The following is a 23,143-nucleotide window of genomic DNA, read 5'->3' as shown; positions in this document are numbered from 1 at the left end:
GCACATTACCCTGATTTGCTTAGTAAATGGAATTTTTCCTAGATGAGTTTCTAACTTCACCTTTGTTTTAATGTGATTAAGGTCTTGGAAAAAAAGTAGCTTTCATCAAAGTGCCAAGTAGAAGTACAAAGCAAGCTGAGAAGAGAACCAGTGTGTGCTCAGGTTTCTTTCTGGATTCTGTGAAGGAGCTTAATGAACTGTGTATTAACATCCATAATAACGTGGAGGTATCTGAATTCTTAGATTATTAATGCTCCACAGGGAGATTGTAAGGACTACATACTATTATAAATCAAGTTAATGTGTACCATAAACAGTGAGAGAAGTGTACTGTGCTGCAAGTAAGACTATAAAGTAGTGATGTGTTTTATAAAGAACGGTGATACGCTATTTCATTTTTATTTACCGTGAGCGTCATTGCTATCTAGAGAACACTGCAGGTGTCATTTGATAGCAGTCACTTGATGTCAGGCTGTAAAGTTGTTATCTCCTAGATTTTGCTTGTGCTTCTTTGAAATGTAATCTTATGGCTTCTTTTGCGTACTTCTTTCTTGGTCTTTCGTTAAGACTCTGTTAATGCAGACCATTGCGTACGCGTTGGTGGGATCTCCTATGGAGGGTGGCGCACACGTTGCACAGAAATTTGGCAAAACTGTTGCCTATTGGAACAATAAAATGAGAGAGTAATGGGGTGAAAGATGAGCGAGGAACAGCTTGGCCAATATTGTTTTTGACCAAATGCACCTTCAGGTTGACCTATACTTACTGGAAATACTCATATTTCAGATATTTTCGTTTAGAACCACAGCCTAAATAAGCTCTTTTTTAATAACTTGATTAACCAAACATGTAGTTCTTGAAAGCTGTGAGATCCTTTGTTAAACGTCTCATTCAGTTAGATTTAAGTCCTCTTCTCAACAAGCTCATTCACACAGGAAGTTAATGAGATTTAGCTAATGTGCTTTAAATCAACGGAAGGTTTGAGCTCGGCATAACTTTCCTGTGCGTCTTTGTGTAGACATGTCCTAATAACGTTGGTCAGTTGTTAAGACATACTATTCTGGATGGCAGTCAAAATACCAACTACTTAAAAATTCATTAGTGCCTACAAAGAAGGAATATGTTTGCGCTTTGAAGATGTACTTTGAAGTGAGAAACTAACTCCGGACCGAAACTTCTTAAAGTGCCTGTCAACTCCTGTTTTTTAAAACCTGGTCTAGTGGAAGATGTCCCTGCCCATGGCAGGGCCGTTGGAACTAGATGATCTTTAAGGTCCATTCCAATCCAAGCCATTCTATGATTCTATGAGATGTTAGGAAGTTTGGCCATATTTAGCAGTACTTTGCTTCTACTGCAGGTAAAGGGAAATTATGTCTTTTTGTGTGGTGTTGCGTTAGGAATTTGAAGCATACTTTTCAAGTGTGGATGTAGTTTGCTCAAGTGGAAGGGGAAAATCTCTGTGGCATTTAAGGATATGGTAGCATTTCAGTGCAATTTCATTTCACAGGAAGAAACTCTGGGTGCAAGAGGCACCTGGTAGAGACAAATCACGAGTGTTTTTTGAACCAGAGAGGCTCAGTTTCAAAATAGCCTGAGGAAGAGCTCTACTTAAGACTAAAGCAGGAAGATGTTTTTTACATGTAGCAACAGAAGATTAAGCACGGGTGCTCTGCAGCTTTTTTCACTTCTGTAAGATGGTCAAAATCCCCTGGAAGGTTGAAAAAATGCCCTTCGGGCACACCTGCATATCTGGAACAGTTTGTGGGGTAGAGGACCTCACGGGCACTGTATCCAAGTGCCAATCTGGAGACGTAATACTCGTGGCCAGCACTGTGAAGCAATTGAACTTGTGGTTGTGGGCCTGCAGACAGTACTTTGATTGCATCATGTTAAGTACTTTTTGGGCTTTATTAGCCTCACCGATGAGATACTTGTTGATGAATTCTTTGAAATGGGGAGGACCTTTTTGCTTTGTAGGAAAACATCGAGCAACTTTTTGGACAGATTTGAGTAGCAAAGTTGCTACTCTTTTGATCCCTTATAATTTGGTCAATAATATTTTAAAACCCCTTGATAATGTACTGTTTCATTTTTAACAATTTCTCAGAAACAAGTTTTTCAGGCTTACTGTATTTATGCTGTTAAATAGCAGATGTGAATGGCTATGGCAGGCAGGCTGGAGAGTGAAAGGGGGAATCTTGTTCTAAGGTTCTTCTAGTATTAAAAATAGCATAACTTGGGACTTGTAGAAGCGAGGACACGTATAAATACAAACCACAGTGTCAGTAGCTCGCATCTGATGCACAGAAGACAAGGTGTGCCTAATAACAGGAAGAGAAGTCTTTGGTTTTTCATACCTTAATGGCAGAAAATCGGTACAGAAATTTTGTGCAACAGGCGTAACTAGAACCAATAGCAATCTGGAGAAAGCTGCTGTTCCATAATTAACTGGGAACTGCCTTGCTTTCGTGTTGTGTGTCTGGCCAGGGGTAGCTGTACCCTCTAAGTAAACCTGTCTAATTGGAGCCTCCACAAAATTCCTAAATTGTCTGCATTGCCAGTCTTGAAAGCACAGAAGCACTCCTGTTTCCCTAATCAGTTTGGTACAGTGTTTTGGTGAAGGAGTTTCTTTCAAAACTTCCCTGATCTCTTGGCATCCATCCTGCTGCCTTCTGCAGCCATCTGCATCTCCCTGGATACTCTCTTGCTGATCCGAGCCGTGTGTCTGCCTGTCCCCCTTCTCCATGTCTCTTGGTGAACGTCAGCTGGCAACCAAACTATAAGCAGCTCTGTCCTGCAGCATGCAGTTTCTCTTTAATGTGTCCCTAGTCCTGTAGAGTAGTATTAGCTGCTTGGCCTAAATGCACTTTCTTAAACTAAACAAAGTAAATGTGGTGCATTTGTTACTGGCTTAAATTCTTCATAGCTGTTCAACGCTACAGGAACTGAGAATTTATCTTTAGTCATGGTCTACAGCGTGCCCTTTCCAGAAACAGCTCTGCAGTGCTCACAGTACTGAGTACTGAGCAAGTGAAGTGGATTTTAAAACTGGTTCTATCTTCTGCTCAGACTTGGTTCATTTTAACAATAAAATATCCTGATGTGCAGGAAGTCCAAGTCCCTTTCCACATCTCTGTTGTGTGTCTGTTGCCAAAATTATAATCTCAGACGTAGAGGATGCCTTGATTTGTATTTAAACGCGTCACGTGCCTGAGTTTTAGAGATGCCAAACACTTGAAACTGCCGTTGGAGGTGCTGGAGCTCCAGATGTACTGCTGCAGTTCAGGTTATTTGCCTCAAGTGTTTTGAATTTATTTAAAATTTAGGTGAAGCTAACCTCGGTTGATGTAAGGTTGGACAACTTCTGGCTGAGCGTCATCTCTGCTTGCAGGAGAAAGTTGTTGTTATTCACATGATTCTGACAGCTGATTACAACTAATAAATTGAAGATTGTAATTAAGCTGTCACCTTAATTTGATTCTAATCTCCTTAGTGTGTGCAACAGACTGAGCTCTCTTGGCTCTTCAGCCATCTGTAAAAGCCAGAAAGGTCTTGGGTTGGATCTGACATTGCTCCTTCCTCAGGGTGGTGCGACATGTGCTTACCAGGTGGCATACCTACATTAGTGCTCCTGGGAGCTTTTCCATCAGTACGCTCTAAAGAATGTGCTGTTTCATCGCCAGCTTGTTTTATAACCACGCCTGTTGTGCTTCCTTTACGAATATTTCCTTTGCACAGCAGTGTAAGGCCACTGAATGCAGGTCAGTTCCTGCTATTTCCACAGTCAAGATGGAGACAAGAGGATCACAGGTACTGATTAACTAGTTAATTCTGTTTGACACTTCTACTATGCTGAGAGCTGGGAGGAGATACACTTACCTTTCAGACTAGCTAGGATTCTCCTTTTAACTCTTTCACCAGCTGGTTTAGTTGTGTCCTAGACCTCCTCCAGCAGAACTTACTGTTTGAGGGAAAGTGATACAGCAAACCACAACTGTAAGGTAGCCAATTTCCATTTGTCTTTGCAGTCGGTTCTGCCACTTTATAGAGCAGTAAAACATTTGTGATTGTCCAGCAGCTTGTGTCTGTGGCTTTAGGGGACCTGTTACCAGCTCTAAAATGCTGCAGCCCCATCATGCAAAGCACTAAATCAGGCCGCTTATGTTGTGTTCAAACTTCGTGCCCATTGCTCATGTTTATCTGCTCAGCTTTATGCTGGGTCAGCTGTCTCCTGTCCTCTCAAAGCAGCTGCACAAATCAATATGAAAAGTCTAAAGTATTTTGGCTAACATCTTTGTATGGTGGGCCTGGCTCAGCTGATAGACATTTGAGATCCAGTTGGAATTCGGAAAGACCCTCATGGTTTGAGGAAGTTTTTGTTTGGAATTTGGCAAATAAGGAAATACACAGAGCTGCTTCCCTCTTAAAGCTTCTGGGGAAAAAAACCTGCATCATTCTTACACTTTGGAAAAACAGTAATTTTCAGAGTTGAAAGTCATCCTGACAGTCATGGGGGAAGCTGAGGTCCAGGCTAAGCTTCTTCCAAAGGGTTAACCTCTAGGTCTGCTTACTGCAAATGTGGGGCGATGAGCTTTATTGTATTGATGATATATCCTGAACACAGCTTTGCTTCCCAGTTCTGGTGCAGCCAGTCTGACAGCACCTGACAAATTGTTGACGCTCTTCTAATGGATGTTTAAAACAAACAAACAAAAAACCCCAAACAAAACAAAATGAAAAAAACAAAAAAAATCCAAAACAAAAACCAAAACCCCAAACAAACAGAAAACCCCCAACAACCTATTGCCCCAAGCATGTTGCATTCTGGAGGTCAGTTGGTTTTGTTTTCACCAGTCTTTGCTTTGCCAGGCTCTGGATTCAAATGTTAAAGGCCCTCAAATACAGCACTGTAGAGATGAATGCCATCACAGCAAATCTGAATTTTTTTTTTTTTATTTGTCTTTAGTTGTTAGTGGGTGTTCTCAGACTAATACAAAAAAGTGGGGAACATTTTTAGTGTGGTCCAGCCAAAAACTATATCAAATGATGCTGCTTTTAAAGAAAACAATGCATGCAAGGGAAAAGACATGTATATTGCAATTGCCTACTCCTTTAATGGGGTTCATGGTCCATTTTTCCTTTCCATGTTAATAAGCTCTTTATGTATATCTGTATCTTCTGTCCTGCCCAAGTTAACCCTTGAATCTAATAAGAGATGAGTTTTCGAATTATTTTTTAGACAGACTTTCATGCAGCTTGGTCCCTTGTGAAATGGAAGCTTTTCATGCAGCCTGTCTTGGTATATGGGCAGATTCCTCTGTAGGAAAACCTTTGTTGTATACTTCAGTGAATGTTTTTATTTGCGGTAGAGCTTCCAGAGTAATGACTTGCAGGCAGAAACTGCAGGAAGAAAAAGAAAAGTACATTTAATTACAGTCTTGCATTACATTTCTGTCTCTGATGGTTTTTATCTTTTTTTCTTCCTGTGAACTTTGAAATGCATTGTAACCCGTTTAAGCAAAATAGGAGGTCCCTTGGTAAAATAGAGAATGTGGTACTAGTAGTCATGAAAATGCAAAGTGTAAGAACTACCATGTTGTGTCAAACCAGACATTCCCGTAGCTTTGTGTCCTGTTCCAGTGGTACCAAATCTGGAAGAAGATTTGTGTGTTGGAGAAAAGGCAAGCGTGTCAAAGATGCAGAGTGGCCTTTCCCCGGCTAGGAGGATTTTCCTCTTGTGAACTTGCAGTAGGCTATTTGTCTAGATACTGATCTTATCTAAAGCATTGTAAACCCATGTCAGCTTTTGGCCTTCCTGGGTTAATCATGTATGAGCACTGAAGATAATTTGGTATAGAAAGAGATGAATGTTAATCAGTGTCCTAGTGGAAATTTCACTTCTAGCCTTTCCATTTGATCCAAGGCAGCAGATAATTCAGTGTACTGTGTGTACCTAGCTGGCGTTGAATGAGTTTTATCTCTTTTTACATGATGTTTCAGCTTCTGATCAGTTAGATGTGTTGCAGGAGGGCTATAAAATGTCTGAGTCATCTTGTTTAGCTATGTTCCGTTGGTGGGATAAGAGGGCTGATACAGAAGAATCGTATCTTTCAGATGACCTGGTCTCCTGCCGCCTAGAGATTTCTGTTCCAATTAGACACTTCTGAGTGCAGAATCAAAGTATTCTGAAAAATCTCTAATTATCATCTGTGCCATTAAGTGCAAGTTTAATTGCTGAGTAGAAGCAAGAAGAGTTTGGGAATTTGTTCTCCTCATTTTCCTTGGACTGCCCGCCCCCCGACACAGGTATGTGTAGTGCTTGTGTGCATGTATATGTGTCTGTACACAAACACAACACTCCCTCTCTCTAGGAAAAGTAGCAGATGAGGCTATTTTGACTTGTTTGTCATCATCTGGGAACCCTCATCCAAACACTATCGTTCTAGCTATTGTGTTTCAGCTCTCAAGAATTAATATAAGGCACAGCTTATTTGCCTGCTCTCCTGATGAAATTCTCAAGAACAATTCCCCAGGAATGATCACATCTTCTTTGAGAAGATAGCAGTCTTACTGTTTTGCAGTGCAAAGTAAAATAGGATTATATGGTCTTTTCTTTTGTATTGGTAGAGATGCTAGTTAATGCTAACTAAGAAGCTTATCATGCCAGAATACCTTAAACCAGATCTCCTGAATGGCAGGTTTCCTGCTGGTGTAACTCTTACACTGGTGTTTTATTGGCATGGCTGCATTTGTTAGGGAGGTGTAATTCTGCCTCTTCCCTTTTCCTTTCCAATCTGAGATGATAAAGCTGCCAGACTAAACCACGCCTGTCTCCATCACTGATTTTCTTGGAGAATAAAATATGTCTACATTGACAGAAGAAGGCAAATTCTTTTCTTTTTTTCTTTTGTGCTTGAAAAAAATCCCTTGTGCTTCTACAGTAAAAGCAAACAAAACCCCTCAAAAAAACCCCCACCCCTGACATCCCCACTGCCCCCAAACCTTTAACTAGTTTCTATCTCATACTCCTCTCTAACCTGTTCGCGTTGCCTCTCAGACCTGCATAGGCAGCTTTGAGATGAACGTTCCTATAAAGATTTGAGAAGGCATTGCCAATTATCTGTGCACAAACTCAGAAGCAGACAAACTGATTTAAAGTGGCTGTTCGAGTGGAGATTTGCACTTTTGAAGGGGAAGTCTGTGGTTATTGTAAAAATGGGAATGCCTTTTTTTCAGAATGGCATGACGGTGAGTACTGGAACTAGTCTTCTCCTTTAGTCTTAAGTTCAAGTGAGAAATAATTAATTATGCTAACTTAATATTTACTTTAAGAAACAAGTCTTAATTAAACCCTTATTTGAAGGCACTACATTCCATTCCATTTTGATTTAATTAGGACTGCTTCAAGGCTATCTCAGTGCCCAAGTAGTATTTCTTATGCATGTATATTTTCTCTCTTGAAAAGTTACATCGCTTTGAAAGATTAATATCTTTCACCTGAAATAACCAGAATTTTCTAGCAAATGGGCAATTAACAGCTATTAAGAGGTTCTAAAATATTAGTACTCTGTAATTTTTCAAACAGTCCTAAATTGCCCCTAGCAGAAGGGTCTTTGTCAAGTTTCATTATTATTGCAATTACAGTAGACATTCAAGCTGCTGGCATTTTCCTGAGCAGCGTTTTGGAAGGGAGGCTTAACAAAAAACCCAAACGCTATTTTTTTGCTTTCTAGTATATACATAACTGTGTTTTTTGAATGTCCATTAGCTGCATTTCCACCTCTAGCAATTAAGTTGAAAATGTCATTAACTTGCTTTTGAAGTAACGCCAGTGTGCAGTGGGTTTTGCTGCTTGAATGTGTTCCTGGCTTTGCAGAAAATTGCGCTTGATATGATTTTGAAAAGGCCGTTTTTTCAGGTTCTATCGTGTACTTTCATCTGTAGCTTAGGTTGTTTTATCCGCAGCTGTCTGCTGCCACAGTTTCTTTTTTTTGAAGCTCAGTAACTACAGGTTGCAAAACTTGGTTTGCTGCAGAATTTTCTGTGCTGTCCTGTGGGAAGTTTAGGTTCAAATCTGTTAATTCATGTTCCTTAGTCTTGGAAATGGCAAAAGTGTGGATGACCATGGACTAGCAGGTCTAATTTAAGGAGCGAATGTGGGAAAACTATACTGTAGTGACCCATCTGGGAAAACAAAAGAGAACCAGTAAGCTGTACAATCTTTCCTGTTCCTGTGCCAAAATAGTAGTGATACTAATTAAAATGCACAGTTTTATCCTGAAGCAGTTGCTTCAACATCATCAGGCAGATTACTTGGAATGTCCCTCGAGCAACTGGGATAATTTTGGGTAAGGGTGTTTGGCAGAAAGGGCTGTTTCTGTCTGTCTGAAATAGGCTTGCTGAAAGTCAGGTATACTTCACTGTCCATCTAGTCTAAGCTTCTTGGATGCTTTTTATTTAAAAATAAGTTGTTTTAAAAGGAAGGATTTAGTTACACAGCGGTGAACTTGTGAGTAGGTCTACAAATTTACACTCTTTGAAGAAGCACAAGTATTGTTTGCAGTGGATGTCCAATAGCAAGGTGTTCTACATTGCTGCGTAGCTGGAGTACAGGCATACTTTGTTCCAAAAAAGTTCTGTGGAAATGACTGTGAAATTGAAACAAAACTTAAGTTTCAATATACTACTAATAGTTGAAGACCACAAGAGAAGAATGAGAGAATAAACACAGTATTCCCATCCTGAAAGAATTTAAAATACCACCAGCTTTATCTTTAAATGGTAATCTGCTAATTATCAAATCAAAAAGGAACGCTAAGAGTTGGTGGGTCATGAGTGTGAAAGGGAACCAAGGCTGCTGGGCATGTGTGTTTGTACATATAACTTAGGTAATCAAGAAAAAAATCAATTTCTCTCTTCAATTCTAGGTGCCATTGATGCTAACGGTACTTAAAAAAGCAACTCTAATGTCCCAGCTGGATTACTGAGCATTTCTGTGATTCCTGGAGGTGCTGCTGTTTAAATAAGAAATTGTCCTTAGTACTTGGCCCCCAGAAGCATCCGCTTGGGTACTGTATGCAAGTCCTTGACATTCTGGAAACGATGGGGATTGGTAAGAATACCACTTCGAAATCAGTGGAGGCAGGAGGCTCAACAGAAGGCAAATATGAGGATGAATCTAAACATCCCACCTTCTTCACCCTGCCTGTAAGTAACACATTCAGGTACTACATAGTCAAGCTCAGCGTGAATCAGTTAATAATGCTGTGTTCTAATTATGTTGTACAAAACCTTTATTTCCACAAGTAGTTAGTAAAGCCTCTTTTGCCACTTGTTACTGTTTATATATAAACATGGCCAATTATGTTGTCTGTAGTTGTTTCACGTGTGTGCTCGAAAGCAGTGCTGTTCACAGGACATGCAATACTGCTGGCAGTTCATGGTTAGAACAAATAACTGTCCTACTGCAGAAGGCACCAGCCCCCCCATATGCCCCGAGTTGCTTGACTAAGAGTAGCAGACAACAGCAAGGAAATATTTCCTTGTCTTCTGTTACTTATTCAGATTTTCAGTTGTATTGTTCTGTTGTACATGTCTGCCTCTTAAGAACTCTTCCAGTCTGCTGCAGGTTTCCCCCCACCCTCAGTTGACACTGTCCTGGCTTTGAGGAGCCGTATGTGATGTCTTTCAAGATTCTGTATATTCCTAGGCATGCTATTATAGAAATGATCGCTTCCCATGCTTGTAATGTTTTCTGACAAAATATGAAAGGCAGATGTCAAGTACCAAGAGAGAAAACTGAGTGACACGAAGTGTGATTGCAGAGCAAATGTTTATTTTAAGACCTTGTGTTTCTTTTTCTTTTATTTTTAAGGTCGTAATAAACGGTGGAGCAACATCCAGCGGTGATCAGGATACAGAAGACACAGAGTTGATGGCCATCTATACTACAGAAAATGGCATAGCAGAAAAGGTATGTGGTGGTTTCGTTCTGGGTGAGAACTCATTCTTGCTTTTTCAGTTCTATTATTTGTCCACACTAATTTTACTTGGCTGAGAGACTTTCTTTCTCTAATCAAACATGCTGACTTGCAGATTCAGATCAGGCTTGGGGGAGCTCTGTCCTCATGACTCTTCTGGTCACACGTTTTAGTTGCAGAACGCGGGGAATGACTCAGCAAATGTTAGAAGCAGTTAATGCACTTTGACCTGGCACCAAAATTTGTAATATGCAATTTTTTGATTTCTTCATTTCCATTGGCCTTTTGCATGGTTTCCCTGATAAGGTCTTTCTGTTCTGGTCTTCAGTTCTTAACTTTTTCTGCATTTAGTCAAGTAAACTGGTGGTGTTGAGCTCCTTCAAAAGTGGGATCTTTCCCACTCTCTTTCCCAATTTCTTCCAAGCTCCAACCTCATAAACTTAATTTTTCTAGTAATTTTTCCAAGCAGGGGGCTTATTATTATTATTATTATTATTATTATTATTATTATTATTATTATTATTATGTGACAGCTTTATAAATGAATTTCAGGTCATTCATAAAAACCCTTGAATATTTTTCCTTAGGATAATGATGATTGTATCTTAGCTATTCAGGAAGACCCAGTTGAGGCCTCAAAGGAGACCAGTTTGGTTGTGATTTTTTCCAGCTTTTTTCTCAATTCCATTGTTCCCCAAGCCTGTTCAATAATAATCTTGCAGGCAGAGATGGTGTGAATCTGAGCTTTTGTTTAAAACAAGGAAGAGGATTACAGTAAATCTGAACAGCACCTTTTTCTGAAATGTTTATGTCTAATTGGCTTTGCGGTTAAGCCTTATCTCCCAAAAGCCTCAATTTGACCAAATTTTTCAAGTGTCCTAATGGAAACAAGAACAAAACTCTTCCTGGTTCCAAGTAAGAGCATCATGATGCTCATTTCTTTGAGGCTGTAACTTCTGTTGGGCAAGGGTGATATCAAAGGGTGTAGTTAAGGTTTTCTGACTCGGACATCAAAATTCACTTCTGAATTTTAGACTTAAAATATACCCTAAAGAGGTGATTCTGACAGAGGTCTTTTAGTGTTACATTTTAAAAGAATGTTATGAATGCCAGGATGTGCCTGTATGTCTCGAATACATCTCTACTACCATCTTGATCATGCTGATGTTTTAATGGACAAATTTTGGCAACTGTTGAGATGCATATGTCTGTGATGGCTGATTTTTGGAGCATGCTCAGACTAGCGTGGAGAGAGACAATCTGATAAAAGCCTTGAGCAAAAGGTGTTGGGATTAAATTGTGCAACTAGGATAAGCGATCTCTAGACATTAAAGCATGTCTTCATGGCCTGCTTTTTACTACATGTGTATCTTTCTCCCTTCCGCTTGATCCATGTGATCAGAACTGTAAATGATGGATGATAATTCACCTTAAAGAGACCATGAGCTTTTAATCAACCAAATCTGCTTGAGTTAAAGCTTTGCTGTGGCTTACAATGAAGGAACAGTGAAAGGAGGAGCTATAGCAATTAACAGCCTCATGTATTAAGATAGTATTTCTGGTAATCTAGGCAAACCTCCTGCTCTTCACTTAAAATAAACGTGTGCATGAAGCATGTTTGTTCTTGGCTTTCCATTCCTCTTGAGAGATCATTCACCAAAAAAAGCATACGAAACACCTTGAATAAAAAGCCTTTAACAAAGAGGACTGAAATGTGCTTAATTGCTGGAGGATGCCCAATGCTTACATTGTCTCGCAATATTTGTTAGCTGAAACGATAAACTATTAGCCGAGATGAGAAATAACTGTATTGCTGCATCCCTATAAAATAAACAATACTATGTTGCTTATTGCTTAATAGAATTAATTTGAACATGTTGTCGGCTCTTTGTTTAAGGTATTTCTCTAAATGCCTTATTCCCTGCAGTTAATCAGTTTTCTTTTGGTCCTTCCCACTAGTACTTGATAACAGAGCCTTCATCTTGTACTGTTGTTGGTGTTTGCTTCTTAGGATTTTGGGTTTGGTGGTTTGGTTTGGTTTTGGGTTTTTTGCTCCACCTTTCCCTCTGTCTCATTGCCCCCCACACCCTCCAGTTTATACTTATTCTGTGCTTTTTTTCATTTTTGTGTTGTCCTACCTTTGGCCAATTGAAAATAAATAAAAAAAAAAAAATTAGTCTCTGATTGGTATCTCATTCAAAAAGGTGCAGTTCATTCCCAGCAGTTCCCTACAGCGTACTATGGCATACTTGACAAGCACCAGCACATAGTCAGTATGTTAAACCAGCAGGCACACGCTCAAGATATGAAAGGGTCAGTGACTACCCAGTGACTTATCAGCAGGATAGCCAGACCTCACCCTACTTCTCAAATTCCTCATTGTTCAGTCTTGGTCTGTTTTACATTCGTTCCCTTTAGCCATTATCCGCTAAAGGTTTGATGAAGGTGAAAGCTTCCTCTTTCGAAGCAGAGTAAGTCTGGCTTTTGGAAGGAATGAGGAGTATCCTGGATTTTTTTTTTTTTATCAGACCACTTTGCTGTGTAAGACAGACATTGCTATGAGAATTGTGGCTTAAAGTTTGAAATTCTTTTGTTAGAAGACCTGTAAACTTCACTTTCTAAAGGAGAGCTTAAATTGGTTAGCAGTTGTTGATCCGTGCCCAAAGAGAGCTTTCTGCATGCCATGGACGAGTTGACTTGTTCCTAGGCCTGGTGCCTGCTGATCATTTTTTGTTCTTTGCAGAGAAATGTAGGCATAAATGTAATCACAAATGAAAAGCTCTGAAAGGTCTAACAAACTTGCTGCATGTGCCATGGTCTTCCCGGTAGAAATAAGTCATTGTTTCTGATTTCTGCTGCCCAAAGAAGAGGGGGAATATATAGAATAGAATAGAATGGCAGGTGGAACAGTTAAGGAATGTACTTGATGCAACCTCATCAGTCCTATTAGGAAAATTAGTGTTTGGCACTAAATGGAACAATTAGGTAGCCACTGGATGTTGGTCTGGCAAAGTTAGAAAATAGGCCAAAAGGTGGGTTTCCAAAAGGCAGGGGCCAAAACAGGTCACCAATCTGCACAAGTCACTTACTGGATTTTTAGAGAACCTGGTATCCTGCATGGGAACATCATGAATTTTGAAAATCCCATTTCTGTCTGTCCTTGGAAGGAGTAATGCAGGTTGCTCAGTACACAGTGGTAGGTGTTTCATCTTTTCAAACTGCAGTCAGGTGGGGAACTATCCAGTTTGTTCTCCCAAATCTGTGCTGCTATTTGGGTGGCTTCAGCAAGCCAACGCAGACGTGATTCATGAAGCAAACAGTTAATTTCTGCTGATACCTCTCTGTTCCTACCTCAGGAGCAGATGTTGTAACCGTTCTGACTCTTCCTTCATGACCTCTGCCTCTCTGAAAGTGCATGATGACCTCTTAGTCAAAATGTTGAATAAACAGGCAGTATCACTGGTGAGCAAATTTCTCAGGTGGAGCATATGTTGCAGTGAAATAGAGGAGAGGTGAGGCAATCATACACATACATATATTTTTTGGTATATATATGTATGTGTTTGTATAGGCTCTGGGGAACGGTTAACAAAAACTGCTTTATGACAACAGAAAGTATCACAGGAGCTTCTCTGGGCAAATCTTTGTTTTCCTGAGGAAGTTCTTAAAAGAAGCCTCTAGTGCTGACAAATTTCTTGCTCTTTGTCCATAACTTCGTTGGCTCTTGAGTCTTCCTTCTTCTGCCTGTCTTTGTGGGTCAGCCACTTTGTGCCCTACCTTGGATCTGCACGTAATTGCCTTGACATGAGGATGTACGCGTTTTTTCCTAAGTTCCAGTTAGAGACAAGATGTGTACAGGTTTACTGCTCTTCAGTGCTCTCCCTCCAGTATGAAGTGAAGTTCTAAAACTCAAGTTCCTGATTTTTTTAATTTGTTTTGTAGAGAATCAGGTCAGGAGAGCAGTCTTCCATTTTTCAGTCAATGAAAAAATTGCATCAGTGCTGCAAATTGGCAAGATGAGTTGTGCAGTGAACAACTTCCCTTATTCCTCTGTTTAGGACCTGGACCTTATTTAAACTAACCCTGGTGAGCAGATTGCTCGGTGCTTAATGTTGTTTAAAAGCGTTTTCTGGAATTAGTGTTTCTATATTTTGCTTTTCCACTGTAATACCCTTGACCTTTCCATAGTGATGTGGTCATTTACACTCCCTGAATTTGAATTAAACCAGTGGCATTTGTTTTCCCAACAGAAATCTGAGGTAAGAGGGAAATACCATGGATCAGTTTGGCTTCCCTGACCTTGTAGATGATAAATCAAATGGAGATTATCTAAGCATAATCTGTGGATGTGTTGTGATTTTTGAAGAAGTAAAGACCATTTGAGGCAAAGTCACGAGTCTGGCAAAGTTCCCGGTCTTTGTGTAAGGCTACTTCACATGAGTTTGTTATGTTCTAGTGTGGATTAGGTCAGAACAGTAGTTATATAAGGTATTTTTTGGTTAGTTGAGCTGAAATGATAAAATCTGATACTTCCTCCTGCTTTTGTTGTTGGTATTTGGGCTTTGGAGCCTTGTATTTTTGTTCTCAGGAATTTTAAAACCAGACAGTTTGAACGAAACAATTCCACTTAGTTGTAAAGAAGAAATGATTGAGCTGAATTGTGTTTTAATGGAAAATCTTTAGGGATTTTGATGCGTGTATATGTGTGGTCATTTGTTTGTTAGCTCTCTGCAAATTAGGGCACATGGTAGGCCAGAATGTGGTCTTGCTTAAATTCCTGTCGGTTTGGAGTAAGTCCCCTTGACTAATATAAATTGGCTGTGGATGTATTCAGTTATAATGATTAGCATTTTTCTTGACTGCTTGAATGTGGGGTGGAAGCAAAAATAATAAATCTTGTGGCTAAAAAAGGTTAACCAAGACTGAAATTGAGTAAGAATTAAGCGGGGAAGCAATTACCTTAATAAGGAACTTTCTTGCCTCTGATTTTGGTCTCTTATGCAAGGATAGCCATTCTGCTTTGAAAATACCCATTGTTGACTCTTCCGCTTACTTCCGATTCTTCCCTTTTTTTCTTCTTTGTTTTTTCTTTTTTTAAATAAACAGTTCTGTCATGATAATCCCATTTTTTGGGCACCTTTTGGCTGCCAGATCGGTTATATCATAAAAGAACAATTGTTGTCTTAGTATAAATAAGCAGGGAAGTTCAGTAGCTACAGCTGGAGATGAGCTTGTCGTCAGAGGTAAAAGGCTTTAAAAATGTAACATATCAACGTTGCGTGGGAGTATTATACCAGCCCTGGAGTATCTGGGAATTGCCTGGTAATTCAAATTCAGCTTATTCATATGTAACAGTAACCTACTGTTCTTGTTTGTGTCCTCCTCCACTCTTTTTTACCCTGCCCGCCTTTCTACCCCCCCCTATCAAAACAGAGCTCTTTGGCAGAGACACTGGACAGCAGTGGCAGCTTGGACGCACAGAGAACTGACATGATTTACACTATCGAAGATGTTCCTCCTTGGTATCTCTGCATATTTTTGGGGTTACAGGTATGTTTCAAAACAGCTATAATATTTTTCTTCCTTGCATTTGTGTATGTGATAATTTTATTCTTCCCACGCTCTCACATGTTTGAATAAAGTGTTAAGATAGTTTCTTCTGAAGTTGATCACAAAGATTACTGTGTTGATAATGATCTATATTACTGTTTGCTGGCATATGCATTTGTGACATTCACTTCAATATTTAGTCTTGTAAGCTGCTGTTAGCAAATAAGTGAGCAAATGCTAAGTGCTAAGTTTCAGAAAGTGACATCTGGCACCTCTGAAATTAAAGATGGGGAGAGATAATGGTTTAGTCTTGAAATATTGAATATTAAAGCTGCTACTGTAGTCATTTCAATTCTGCAAGCTCGATAGCCTCATCCTGGACCTGTAGGCTCGCTAGTAAGTGAGGCAGGCAAATTCTGCACTCTTTGGAGTGAGAGTGTGTGCTTCCTGCAATGAGTAGGGCTCTAGTGGTGAGCTGGACCCTCCTACCAGCTCAGCCACTCATTTGTGTGAAGCTGAACAGCTCATTTCATCTCCTTTCTTTCTCAAATGGTAATAATATCTGTCCCACAGGAATGCTGAGAATTTGTTAATATCTGTAAAGTATGTTGAGATCTCCAAACAAATACATTCCAGAGCATCCTTTTTGTTTCTGCCTTTCCTCAAGGACAGGCGGTTCTGTAGGATTATATTTTTACTTGCGTTGTTGAATATGGTGACTCTTGTTTGTTTGTTTGCTTAATGTATTTGGATTGAAAAAGAATTAATGAGTACCTAGTTTCTGGTACTTGGGAATGAGCTTATTTGCATCCTAGTTTCTGTGTGCTCTAAGTTCATTTGTAAGCTAATGGTTTTTCACATGGTTGAAAGTGAATGCAGTTATTTATCTGCTTTTCTGAGTTAGAAGCTGTTTTCAGCACAGTTTCCTAGATACCTCCTCATCAAGAACAGTAGCCATGTAGCTATTTAAATAACGTACTTTATCCTACAGAAATAGCGATCATTAGCAGCAGACTAGTGGTAGCTCGACATAGAAGGGAAATATTTGAAGAAATGCTCAGGACCGGGAAGTGAGAGCTTTGGTGGATAATTCAAAAGCAAAAATATCTGGTGAAAAAAAAAAGATGGTCATAAATTTATTTACTTCCTAGTATTGGCTGCAGTATTAACAAACCATTTTTGTCTTTACAGCATTACTTAACATGTTTCAGTGGAACTATAGCAGTGCCCTTTTTGCTAGCTGATGCCATGTGTGTTGGATTTGACCAGTGGGCTACCAGCCAATTGATTGGGACCATTTTCTTCTGCGTGGGCATCACTACATTGTTACAAACAACTTTTGGGTGCAGGTGAGGTTGAGGACTTGTTTGTAGTTGTTGAGATGGTGATAAGCCTAGATATCTGTTGGGATTTCCAGAATGCAGTCCAGGATCCAAGAGGTAGGTAGTCTATTTTCAAAGGATAAACATGAAATGCAAGATAGCAGGTCAAATACAGGGCAGTTAGGGAAAGCTTTTGGAAAGCTGCTCCCAAAAAAAGGTGGATCTGAAATCAGAGAAGGCATTCCAAGGGTAAGAAAATACAGCAGGGACAAGGAGAGGGAAGGAGGAGGAGGGAAATCCATGAGGACAGAGAAGGTAGAAGTGTTTCTGGGGGAAAGGAAAAACTCATACACCTTGGTAAAGAGGAGCTAATTTTGATATTTTTATTAGTTTCTTGAATGATACTATAATGATCAAGAATGATATTCTTGCCAATATTTAGGTGATTGTGATTAGTCCTACAGCAAATTGTGTGCTTGTTCCCATAAAGGGCTTGTCAAATTAAAAGGTAGGGAAAAATTATGAGGGTAACTTTTTATTCTCTGAACTGACTGTCTTTGTAACCTTCCAATACAAACAAATAATTTGTTTTTATTTGTCAGTTGCTCTGAGTTGCAGGTAATGATCTTTTCTTGAACTGGGAAGAAACACATATGTCAGTGTAGCCTCACTGGGATGCTCGTACCTCTCCTTTGGTCTGCTCTCCTTAGGAGGATGCAAGAGACCAATTCAAGTGTTAGCAAATACTTGTAAAAATCTGGTGTTGGTATGAACAGGATGTTGTAAGTTTTATTAACATGAAGATAATTTTTTTTTTTTTAAAATGTATGTTCTACAGTAAACACTGCAGAGAGGTGTTTGACATGTTTACTTAAACTTTTGTTGATACTGCCTGTGGGAACTGGGAATAGCTAAAACCTGCAGAGTTATTACTTCATCTTGAATAAACCAAGAGTGATAAGTAAAACCAGAAGAAAAGTATGTATTTTAAGAGTATGCCCTCATGTGGTTACTTGAATGATTCATGGGTCATTTAGTTCAATTTAAGAACAATGTGAGCTGAAATCTTGCATTCCAATAGAAAATGGACAAACACCCCCCACATTTTTAAAGATTTATCTAAGAAACAGAATCTTTGGGTGGAAAAGTTATCTCAATAGGGTGCAGAAGGCAAGCCTATGATGGATCACTTGCAGTTGTAGATCAGCTTTTCATCTAAAAATTTTCCAAATATTTCAGGTTTTCCAATGTAATCTTTAGTTGCTATTTTAGTTATCTTTAGTTAGTCTTTTTTCCTTTGAAAAAAACCTTCCCTTTATTTTTTTACTATGTCTTACTCAACTTCTTAAATTGCTCCGTTGTTTTGGATGGAAAGTTCATTCTGATGAAAAAACAGCGTAATGAAAACTGTTGAAAGAGAAAATTTTCTTTCCCCAATGTATTTTCTTTTAGTCAAGGCTACCTGCAGTTAATAATAATATTTTCTGCCTGATTGACTCTTTGTGCTCATAGGGTAGCTTGCCTTAGCTGCAGTCATAAATTTTCAAGTACCTCGTCTGAAAGGAGGCAGAGGAGCAGAGTTGTGCCCTTTGGTGTTTTGAACCTCTCTTCTAATGGGAGTGATGTATTTTTTTTCATCTTCTATTTGTGCTTTATATAGGGAATCGAGGGATTATTGACCTAGGCAGGAACTGGAAGATAAGGTCTTTTATTGTTCGACTTTGAGTGTCTCCGCCCTGGATTTACTGAAGTTTAAAATCTTCCAATTTTGTAAGAAGTGCAGTTGTGGATGGAGATGAACTCAAAGGGGATCTTGGTTTTCCTGTACTTCTACCAGAATTCTTCTTCTGTCTCAAATTTATCAGAACAAGCTTTTATGCTTCCTGAGACTTGTATCTCTTCACAGAACTAAAGTTTGTCATAATCTGTTTTTTTCCCCTAACTAGTCTTGGGCGCTCTCTCTTTATTACGTAGTATAGAGTGATTTGGGGCTCTTGCAGAAACCAGTGTGGTCCCGTCAGTTTGCAATGCTGTGTTCCTTCTGTATAATCCCACCTCTGTTCTCCATGGTGGTTTGTTTGGGGTTTTTTTTCCCTTTTTGGTGGCTTCCATTTGCACTGTGAAGTACATGTTTATATATTGAAGAGGCAATTGTGTTTGGGTCTTAAAATAAGTGAACTTGTATTTAAGGAGAAAATTTCTGCGGTTGAATGTTTTATAACTATTTAACATGTGATTCTGGTTTTATGTAAGGGTGGGAATGGGGTATTAGCAGCAATGTTCTCTAAATGAGATTTTGAAGTATTTATTGGCAAGTTTGTCAACTGCAAAGTATTTCAGCAAATAAAGCCACTATGGTTTCAAAAGGTCAAATTCCATGGTTTAAAGGTCCTTAAAGATGGATTTAGCTCAATTATGTGGCAGAGTTGTGGTCAATTTGGTACCCATACTAATTTTAGGAATTCAGGCTATTTATTAGATTATGTAATATGCCAAAAGATTTGGCAAGGATTCAGAGTAATTGGTGTGACTGAGACAATCAAATACAGCTTTAACATACTTAAACATTTTAGGTTTGTTACCGTGCCCATCGCTATATTGTCTAAGCATTCTTACATCTGTGTGACATGTTAAGATAATGAAGACATTTCCAGGTGACTTAAACTCCATAAAAAGCTCTGTCTTCACAAGGGCTGGTGCCAAAATTGAGCAACTTCACAATTTAGACGTGAAATTAAAATGATATCCCAATCATAAGCTGGTGGTACTTTACCCAGGTAGTAGTGAATGCCTGGCTTAGCAATGGGAAAGCTATTTTCTAAGTCATGTTCCAAACTGCAGCTGTCTCTTCAGAAAGAGGCTGGTCTTAGTTGGCTGATTTTGACTAAGAAGTTTTAAATGAAAGTTTTTTAAAAAAGACTTTTTATTTCTGCTTAGAAAGAAAAAAAGGCAATATTTTGAGCCTACTGGCCCTTTTGGTAAATATTCCAGGTTAACTGTCTCATGCAAAGGTTGAGTGGATAGCTAAGTGAGACCTGCTATGATGTTATTAGCCAATATGTACGCAGGGTATTTTATGTGATCCAAAACTCACAATCTGGGCCTGAGTCTTAGTACAACTGACTTCATCACTGGAGAATGTGTTTGCAACGTATGTTTACAAAATCATTACGGGGGGGACAGAGTACTGTGTAGGTGGGATAGAGAAGTAACAGCTTGTTACAGGTATTGCATATTTTGCCATGGGCACCAGCTTGCTCAGTGTGCTTAATGAACCTTGAAAAATAAGGTGAATCATTCACTCGTAGCTACCAACCATTTCTTCACCAAAGATAAAGCTTTGATTTTTGCTTGAAGAAACTTAGAAGCGAATTGCATGCCAGTCAGGTGTGCTCAGATGGCTGGTGTATTTTATGAAGTTTGACTTCCTAATGTAGTTTTCAACGTTTGTGGTAGGTGGGTCGGTTTTTTAGATTGCTCATGGCCCAAACTCTTTTCCAATGGTAGTTCATCTGTTCTAACTTCCTGCCTGTGAACTTTACAACTACTGTTAGTAACATGCTTCTGGTTTGATCTTTTTTGTTAAGCGTGTATAGGATTCTTTCCCCCACAGATTTTTTTTTTTTTTTCTTTTTTCCCATCTTTGTGCCTTTTCTGATCTTCATCTGAATCTGCTAGAGTTAGTGCTTTTTCCTTTATTGGTGTTTGCACTGGCATCGAGGCACTTCATTGCAGCTGTAAAACAGCCATAAACACGGTGCAGTAACTAGAGCCGCATGAGCAGTTAAGTGTTCCACGTGTTACAGTTTGAGATCTGCTGTTAAAGAGAATCTTATTACAATCCATTAATGATGGTATTTATAGAATAGTTCAAAGTGCATCTTCGCTGTAGTTAAGTAACATTTGGATATTTGTGATGTTTGTGATGCAAGCTATGGTTGATTCAGTAAATATGTAGTTGGTGCTGGTAGATGCTTTTTAGATCTTAAACCTTTTGGGAAGTATAAATGCCAATGCTAAGAATGTCATCTTGAAATTCTTGCAGCGTTTCTGTTTATTGTTGGTAGCCACCTGGAACATCTAATCAGCTCTTATCAACCTAATAGTTATTTACACATACACTTAAAGATGAATGTATAAATGACTGTACTTCAAGTCACGCAGGGGGAGGGTACTGAGTGTGCAGACTGCATACTGGTCTATCAGAGAGCTTTTTTAATGTGGCAGGACCGTAAAAGCTGCATGTTCAGCAGTCTGGCTGGTACTTACATCAGAATGTGCATCTGTATCCCTGTTGCGCTGCTGAGTCAAAACCTTAAATCAATATTTGGTACCTGTGTGTTGGTATCTGGTAATTATCTGTTATAGGCGTTGTATTAATAACTTCATGCATGTAGTGTCTTCTGTTAGGTCTTTGGTTTGTGAAGTCTTAGTATTTCTATGGCTGTTCTTTTTAATAAGAAATTCTCATATTTCACATTTTTAATAACCCCCAATAAAGGATGGTTTTGAGGATGAGTAACCACCTAACTGCAATTCATATCCTGACACGGTACTGTAACACCGAGAAATGTCAGCATCTCTTCTTTCCCTTTCCACCAGGTTACCCTTGTTTCAAGCGAGTGCTTTTGCATTCTTAGCACCTGCTAGAGCAATACTCTCCCTGGAGAAGTGGAAATGTAATAATACAGGTAATTGTCATTTATGCTTGTTCAGGTTTAAGTGACAAATGACCCAGATCACGTATAGTGCAACTGCCAAACCTTTTGATATGGAAATGAAGTAATGAGCAGTGAATATGAAAAATTCTCTCCTTTTTACAATGTTAAAACTTTGTGCCTTGGAAAAAGATTCCTAAAAATGCCCTTGTGGAATTCTGTTTCTGGCGCTTTTTTAAATATAAAAAATGTTGACAAAAGAAATCTTAGCAGTAGCATAAAACGATTCTTTTATTAACAATGTAGAGAAAGGCAGAAGGATTCCGTAAATGTTCCTTTCCAGTATTTGGAAATAGTGAGTCCAATCGAGCCCTTTTCAGTTGAGTAGTAGGAAGTTTGAGCAATGTTCAGCATCACCTCAAGACCAATATTTTTACCTGTTTAAATCATACCTGAGAGGTTTTGCAGAGCAAGCTTTGACAATATTTAGCTGTTCATATTAACTTTTTCTTTGCTAACGCCATCATCCTGAAAGCTTTTGAATTTATTTAGAGTGAAAATGTGCAGTAAAACTGCTTGGGTAGGGGGCTTTTGCTTAGGTTAGAAAACTGAAGTGGAAACAGCTCTGGCAGTTTTCTTTTTAATGGGGTGTGGTTATTCAGTAATAAGGCTGTGGGCAGTGCAAGGCAGCAGTATAGAGAAGCAGGCTGCTTGCTTCTAATTAAAGTTCTTCCCAGGGGTCCTTGATTCTCTCATGATTTATATTTATATTATTCATGTGTTTATACATCTCTCTTGATTCACTTACGACCATCTAATTAGTTTTCCTGATGTTTTTTCTGTAGAAAACTTAGCTTTGAGCATTTACATTTTCTCAGTGGGGGAGTCAGATTTAGCTCCTGAGAAACAGCACGTGGGTTTCAGTGCCCAAGTTTTAAAGGCAAACTGTGGTGTGCTTTAGTAGTGCTAACTGTGTTGGATATTTCTGTGCACCAAAATGTGCAGGTATCCTAATACACACCTTGCTGAAAGAAAATACTGTCTGATAACCTTTGATAGCAAAGCAATTTTTTCCACTACTTCGGCTTTTCAAAAAGAGACTTTGCTGCATCTTGCTCTTGAACCTTTTAACCTTCAAAAAGGGTCAGATGGGGTTGTTATCACGGGTCAATTCATCATTCAGCGAGTGACCTAAATTGGTGAACAACAGACGTTGGAGTACTTGATTCCTAGGGTGCAGTTGAGTAATTCTCCATTCATCCAGTTTACTGGAGTGGGAAGAGAATCCCTAATTGACCTTTGTTTCTGAAAGTTATGGGTTTTTTCCACTTTGGTACAGTGGATAGAATTAGTGGTTAGCTCTTGGGGAATGTAAGCATGCTATTACTTGATTTGTAGCATTGCAGAACTTTTATTCTGTGTAAATCAAGGCTCGTTTGTCAGACGCAGCTTGAGGAGAGATTTATTTTTTATTAAATAATGCTAAAATGGCTGAGGAATAAATACCTGTGTTTTTTCTTTTCTTCCTTTTGTAAGATATAACAGTTACAAACGGAACAACAGAACTGCTTCACACTGAGCACATCTGGTATCCCAGAATACGAGAGGTAATGTAGGAGTAGCCTTTAGATGT

General features: G+C 39.0%; 1 protein-coding gene across 5 annotated transcripts in view; it reads left to right on the top strand.

The window, feature by feature from the left end:
• SLC23A2 (solute carrier family 23 member 2) overlaps window positions 1-23,143 on the top strand; it is a 68,570-nt gene that overhangs the window by 26,517 nt on the left and 18,910 nt on the right. For 4 of the 5 annotated variants that reach the window (XM_052806517.1, XM_052806518.1, XM_052806516.1 and 1 more), the window contains 6 exons: window positions 8,928-9,207; window positions 9,875-9,973; window positions 15,414-15,530; window positions 16,722-16,879; window positions 21,455-21,543; window positions 23,047-23,117. In XM_052806517.1, coding sequence (XP_052662477.1) covers window positions 9,076-9,207; window positions 9,875-9,973; window positions 15,414-15,530; window positions 16,722-16,879; window positions 21,455-21,543; window positions 23,047-23,117 — 666 coding nt within the window. In that variant the 5' untranslated portion in view covers window positions 8,928-9,075. Of the gene's footprint in view, window positions 1-8,328; window positions 8,349-8,927; window positions 9,208-9,874; window positions 9,974-15,413; window positions 15,531-16,721; window positions 16,880-21,454; window positions 21,544-23,046; window positions 23,118-23,143 lie in introns of those variants that run through there. The other variant, XM_052806520.1, reaches the window with a different exon arrangement.

The sequence above is a fragment of the Harpia harpyja genome, chromosome 13, assembly GCF_026419915.1.
Source record: "Harpia harpyja isolate bHarHar1 chromosome 13, bHarHar1 primary haplotype, whole genome shotgun sequence".
NCBI classification, from domain to species: Eukaryota; Metazoa; Chordata; class Aves; order Accipitriformes; family Accipitridae; genus Harpia; species Harpia harpyja.
Note: the sequence above shows the minus strand (reverse complement) of the source record. Positions and strands in the feature narration are given on the sequence as shown.